Raw genomic sequence first — 6,909 nt, 5'->3', positions numbered from 1 at the left:
TGCCAGGTGAGCGGCAGCCATTTTGAAAATTTCAAAGTCAAAGTCCGCATCTACAGCATCTTCGCTAGCCAAGGGTTACGATCCACTCCGCTCTCTTCAGATCCACTCCCTCTCTCTGTGAAGAGAGCGGGAGTGGATCGTAACCCTTGGCTAGCTTAGATGCATCTACAGATGTTTATTAACATTGTTGTAAAGTTTTTTCAATTTTGGAGCATTTCGAAATTTTTGAAATTTTCGCTATTTCCATGGTAACGAGTACCATTTCCAAAATTCCAAAAACAGGTTCCACTTTGGGACATGCCATGTTACATATCCATTAAGTTATAGAAGGTTTAATCTGATATTCTTGCAGAAAATGCAGCTTTAATGTGTTTTCCCATAGGGCCAATTTTAAACTTTCGCCCTGTTTCCATGTAAATGGCGGCCATTTTGGAATTCCCTAGAATTGTCACAACATCTAGGCATACCAAGGATCATTACCATAAAGTTTCACCCAGTTAGGTCTTATAATGAAAGATTTAGAATTTGCAATTTTTTTCACATTTTATCAGTTTCCATGGAAATGGCAGCCATCATGTTTATGCCATACCCTGTTTGCAAATCTGCACATGCTGGTTAACATATCCAATTCCAAAATATAAGCTGGACAAAAAAAGTGGAAGAAAAATAATAAGAAAAAAATAAACGTAGAATAACAATGTGTCACCCTAACTCCGTTGAGGGTGCTTAGGCAGCAACCATTTGATTTTCGTGGGGGGGGGGGGGGGGGGGGAGGGCTATGGTTTTTTTTTTGGAAAAAAAAGTTTGTTTCCAGTTTTTGGAGAAAAAAATAATCTGAGAAAAAAAAATGTTTGTTTCACCCTCAGCTGCCACTATATGTAATGCTGAAATTGAAAGAAAAAAATTGTTTTCGACTCGCAGGCAAAAAAAAAAAATTTGTCCAGAAAAAAAAACCATAGCCCCCCCCCCCCCAAAAAAAATCAAATGGTTGCTGCCTTATCTGAATAGAAATAAATAAGTCACTAAAGTTATATGAAAACTGCTCAAAGATTTTATTAGGTATTGTCCGAAAACTGGACCCCCTATTTTAAAATAAAATCCCATAACTCGGAAAAGTGAGATCTAAGATTTATAAAAATCGAAAGTGAGCATTCATCAATAGACACGAACAATTCACAAAAGTTTCACAGAATTTTGGTTAATCTTTTTTGAAGCTCCGACATGTTGACGACGGACAAAGGTTTTATCATAACATCACCGTGAAAATTCAATTCAATTCAATTCAAAGCTTTATTTGTAGTCGGCATGTTACATAACAAATAAACACAAGCTCTCTGAGCTTTTATAACCGACAAATGCATACATTTACATAACAAACATACACAATACAAATATTAAAACATAAAAGACATAGAACATACATTTCATGCACATTTAGGCTACACTATTTAGATACTATATTCTATACATGCATAAGAATAAGCACTAAAAGCAAACATAAAACATAAAGCACAGCATTCACAAATTATAAAAAAGCTAAGCAAACATTCACAAAAAGCAGCACTATTATATTTCAAGCTGTAACATAAAAATAAATAAAACTAAGCACATGCATTGCTAGCATGTTCACATTTAGTTCACATTTTGATCTATATTGGTCGATAGTGAATGCATAAAGACACACCCACATCAATTGAAATGCCACGCTTTGCATGTTGAAGTAACCTATACAAAACTCATTGAAGGATCAGTATGCAGGGGGTCAGTATGTGTCTAGTTATAAAGCAAAATGTCTGCCCCTATCCTGAATGTCCTCATTTTCCACTGTCAGTACAAATTTTGCCCTCCATCCCAGCCAAATTTCAGATTTGTTGTTATTTTTCTCGTCTAAATAACAATGAAATATTTGTCACTGGACGTTCCAGGATAATACGCGGAAAAGGCAATGTTATGTGAATGGAAAGACAACTTGAATTAATGATATAATTTTGAAATAAAATATGAGAAGTCTTAACTCTCTTGCTGCCAGTTATTTTTCAAGGTTGCATTTCGTGTGCCAGAAAATACGACAGCTCGACGTTTGTGGCGTTGCATGTCCAAAACCGACGTCATTCGATATATGACGTCATGCCATGTAATGACCGTTCCATTTGGTAACTATTGTAGAAACATATTACCCTGTTTATCTTCGATCTTTTATGGGAAAGAGGTGCAGTAATGATAAGAAGCTTGCATAAATTAAAACATGGACATATGTGTCCCTCCGGCACAGTCGGTGTGGACACATGTGTCACTCCGGCAGCAAGAGGGTTCAGAAATTATCTGAAAAATACAGAAAAGTAGGGATAACCGTACACCTTCATTGTCGTTCTAAACAGTGCGTTTCTGCGTATTAGATCTACTAATATTGATTTTTAGTCCCGCCCTGACATCATTTACTTATTTTCAATTTGACTATATATAATTCAATGGCGATTCGAAGGTCGATTGGATAAAGAATCATGATTCATGATTCACAGTTGATTGCATCAATCTTATGACGTCATTTTGATAAATGACGTCATAAATGACGTCATCGTTGCAAATTTAGGCGTATTCGACATACAAACGAAAAATCAGTAAGTATAGAATATCATTCTTTCAGAATGTAGACACGATAATTTGTTTTTTTGGCTTTTGTTCAATGTGAAACAACTAAAAAGTAAAATGGGAGGAATTTTAATCTCAATGCTAGCCGGTTATTTCGTTTCGGCACGATAATTTTGGAAATTAATATTCTGGCCTGCTCAAGACAATGTGAAAATTAAAGCCTGCACAACAAAATGTGGGAAATAAATGTGTTGTCTGCAACTGGTTCTATTTTATTTCATTAATGTATATCTGACATTTTCATTTTCATATCTTTTTCTGTTATTTTCTACATGACATTTCTTTATGGGCGTCAAGTTGGTTACCTATTCCCTATTCCCTATTCGTTACCTATTCCCTATTCCCTATTCGTTGCCTATTCGTTACCTATTCCCTATTCCCTATTCGTTGCCTATTCGTTACCTATTCCCTATTCCCTATTCGTTACCTATTCGTTACCTATTCCCTATTCCCTATTCGTTACCTATTCGTTACTTATTTGATTTTTAATATCCTTCCCCCTTTTTAATTATGGCATGGAATAGTTTAATATGGCTGCCGTTACCATGGAAACGGCACAATTGTGAAAAAAATGAGTTTTTGGTTTTTGGTGAACTGTTTGGATATGCTTCAACTCAGAATCATCATATTCATCAAACAATGTAGGTGCCCACTATATACAGGTGTTGGATGATTTTGGCGATCATTGGAACTACTATGTTGCCATGGAAACTACACCAAAATTTTCAAAATTCTAAAAATGCTCAAAACTTCATGAAACTTCACAGTAATGATGAGCAACATTGGAGTTGGAATTTCCAAAATAGGTCTTGTTACCATGGAAACAATGCAAAAAGGTAAAAAATTTCAAAAATAAGAATTTTCCGCAAACTGGATAAAACTTTACAGGAATGGTAACTGGCATAGGCAGAGTTGGATTTTGAAGTTAGAATTTTCAAAATGGCCGCCGTAACCATGGAAACAGCAAAAATATCAAAAATTCAAAATGTTCAAACTTAATGAAACTTTGCAAAAATGTTACTAGACATCTGTAGATGCTCTCTTTGACTTTGGAATTGTCAAAATGGCTGCCGCTCACCTGGTAATAGGGGGAAGGGGTGCCTTCCGTTATTGCTAGCAATTACAAATCTAGTTGTTAATAGTCTTACATATGGTAATAGTTCTGAATTGGTTGAGGTAAAATGATCTTTTTATGACTTATTTATATGTGTTTGTGCTCAACCGATCCTTTTACTTCATGTTCGATACGCATTTGTTCCTTACTTGTTTTTTTATACGTTCTACCTTTTAACTGCTTTATGTCCGTATGTTTGAAGATGGATCTTGGTTTGACGGGATGAAATCACCGTGTTAGCGCTTGCTAAAAAACGAAGATGTGGTATGATTGCCAATGAGACAACACTCCACATTAGACCAAAATGACACAGAAATTATCAACTATAGTTCACTGTACGGCCTTCAACAATGAGCATAGCCCAAACCGTGTAGTCACTTATAAAAGGCCCAGACATGACAACCTCATTCAATTCAAACAACAAAACTGACGGCCGTATTTCATATACAAAAAAATAAACGGAAATATGTAACACAAAAACAAACGATAACTACTTAATTTCAGGCTCTTGTCTAGGGACAGGCACATACTTACATAATGTGGTAGAGTTAAACATGTAAGCCGTTAGCAGGGTGTACATCGTTTCGGAGCATGCTATTACCTTGTTTAATTCGTTCCATCACTCGCTTATAATTCGCTTATAATACGGGTATCTTACGTTGCACCTTTTAAAACATGATTTTCAATTGTTTTGTTGTCTCTGGTGGAAGATTTGGGCTCTTAGAGGTGATATAACTCTATAAGTGCATTTGTATCCGTTCCAGCGGTCGGATAATACCCTGTTAAATATTCGTTACTAATTCGCTTTTAAAAAGTTTGTTGTACGTTGCACCTTTTAGAAAAGGATTTCCAATTGTGTTCATATCTCTGGTGGTAATAATGTGTTCTTATAGATGAAATACCCCTATACGCGCATATGTACTCGTTCCAGCGATCGGTTAATACCCTGTTACCTATTCGTTACCTATTCACTTATAGTACGTTTGTTGTACGTTGCACCTTTTAGAAAAGGATTTTCAATTAAATTCATATCTCTGGTGGTAACAATGTGTTCTTAGAGATGAAATGACCCCATTAGAGCGCATGTACCCGTTCCAGCGCTCGGTAAATAACCTGTTACCTATTCGTTACTTATTCGCTTTTAATGCGCGGGGTATACGGTGCACCTTTAAATAAATCGTGTTTTAATTGTGTTCATGTCTGGTGGTAACAATGTGTTCTTAGAGATGAAATGACCCCATTAGAGCGCATGTACCCGTTTCAGCGCTCGGTAAATAACCTGTTACCTATTCGTTACTTATTCGCTTTTAATGCGCGGGGTATACGGTGCACCTTTAAATAAATCGTTTTTTAATTGTGTTCAGGTGTCTGGTGGTAAGAATGTGTTCTTAGAGATGAAATGACCCTATTAGCGCGCATGTACCCGTTCCAGCGCTCGGTTAATACCCTGTTACCTATTCGTTACCTATTCGTTACCTATTCGTTACCTATTCGCTTATAATACATTTTTTCATACGTTGCACCTGTTAGAAAAGGATTTTCAATTATGTCCAGGTCTCAGACGGTGAAAATGTGTTCTTAGAGATGAAATGACCCCATTAGAGCGCATGTACCCGTTCCAGCGCTCGGTAAATAACCTGTTACCTATTCGTTACCTATTCGCTTTTAATGCGCGGGGTATACGGTGCACCTTGAAATAAATCGTGTTTTAATTGTGTTCAGGTCTCTGGTGGTAAGAATGTGTTCTTAGAGATGAAATTACCCTTTTAGCGCGCATGTACCCGTTCCAGCGCTCGGTTAATACCCTGTTACCTATTCGTTACCTATTCGTTACCTATTCGCTTATAATACATTTTTTTATACGTTTCACCTGTTAGAAAAGGATTGTCAATTATGTCCATGTCTCAGGTGGTAACAATGTGTTCTTAGAGATGAAATTACCCTATTAGCGCTCATGTACCCGTTCCAGTGCTCGGTAAATAATCTTGTTACCTATTCGTTACCTATTCGCTTTTAATGCGCGGGGTATACGCTGCAACTTGAAATAAATCGTGTTTTAATTGTGTTCATGTCTGGTGGTAACAATGTGTTCTTAGAGATGAAATGACCCCATTTGAGCGCATGTACCCGTTCCAGCGCTCGGTAAATAACCTGTTACCTATTCGTTACTTATTCGCTTTTAATGCGCGGGGTATACGGTGCACCTTGAAATAAATCGTTTTTTAATTGTGTTCAGGTCTCTGGTGGTAAGAATGTGTTCTTAGAGATGAAATGACCCTATTAGCGCGCATGTACCCGTTCCAGCGCTCGGTTAATACCCTGTTACCTATTCGTTACCTATTCGTTACCTATTCGCTTATAATACATTTTTTTATACGTTTCACCTGTTAGAAAAGGATTTTCAATTATGTCCATGTCTCAGGTGGTAACAATGTGTTCTTAGAGATGAAATTACCCTATTAGCGCTCATGTACCCGTTCCAGTGCTCGGTAAATAATCTTGTTACCTATCCGTTACCTATTCGCTTTTAATGCGCGGGGTATACGCTGCAACTTGAAATAAATCGTGTTTTAATTGTGTTCATGTCTGGTGGTAACAATGTGTTCTTAGAGATGAAATGACCCCATTAGAGCGCATGTACCCGTTCCAGCGCTCGGTAAATAACCTGTTACCTATTCGTTACTTATTCGCTTTTAATGCGCGGGGTATACGGTGCACCTTTAAATAAATCGTTTTTTAATTGTGTTCAGGTGTCTGGTGGTAAGAATGTGTTCTTAGAGATGAAATGACCCTATTAGCGCGCATGTACCCGTTCCAGCGCTCGGTTAATACCCTGTTACCTATTCGTTACCTATTCGTTACCTATTCGCTTATAATACATTTTTTTATACGTTTCACCTGTTAGAAAAGGATTTTCAATTATGTCCATGTCTCAGGTGGTAACAATGTGTTCTTAGAGATGAATGACCCCATTAGAGCGCATGTACCCGTTCCAGCGCTCGGTAAATAACCTGTTACCTATTCGTTACTTATTCGCTTTTAATGCGCGGGGTATACGGTGCACCTTTAAATAAATCGTTTTTTAATTGTGTTCAGGTCTCTGGTGGTAAGAATGTGTTCTTAGAGATGAAATTACCCTATTAGCG

The 6,909-nt window shown here is 37.1% G+C and overlaps 1 protein-coding gene across 1 annotated transcript in view; it reads left to right on the top strand.

The window, feature by feature from the left end:
* The first annotated feature begins 2,541 nt into the window (after nt 1–2,541).
* Nucleotides 2,542–6,909, top strand: part of LOC139511471 (E3 ubiquitin-protein ligase DCST1-like) — a 43,115-nt gene continuing 38,747 nt past the window's right edge. The window contains exon 1 of the mRNA XM_071298243.1: nt 2,542–2,618. Within this exon, the coding sequence (XP_071154344.1) occupies nt 2,618 (1 nt within the window). The 5' untranslated portion in view covers nt 2,542–2,617. The remainder of the gene's footprint in view (nt 2,619–6,909) is intronic.

The sequence above is a fragment of the Mytilus edulis genome, chromosome 2 (assembly GCF_963676685.1).
Source record: "Mytilus edulis chromosome 2, xbMytEdul2.2, whole genome shotgun sequence".
Lineage (NCBI taxonomy): Eukaryota > Metazoa > Mollusca > Bivalvia > Mytilida > Mytilidae > Mytilus > Mytilus edulis.
The sequence above is the reverse complement of the archived record's forward strand: the minus strand, read 5'-3'. Positions and strand labels throughout refer to the sequence as shown.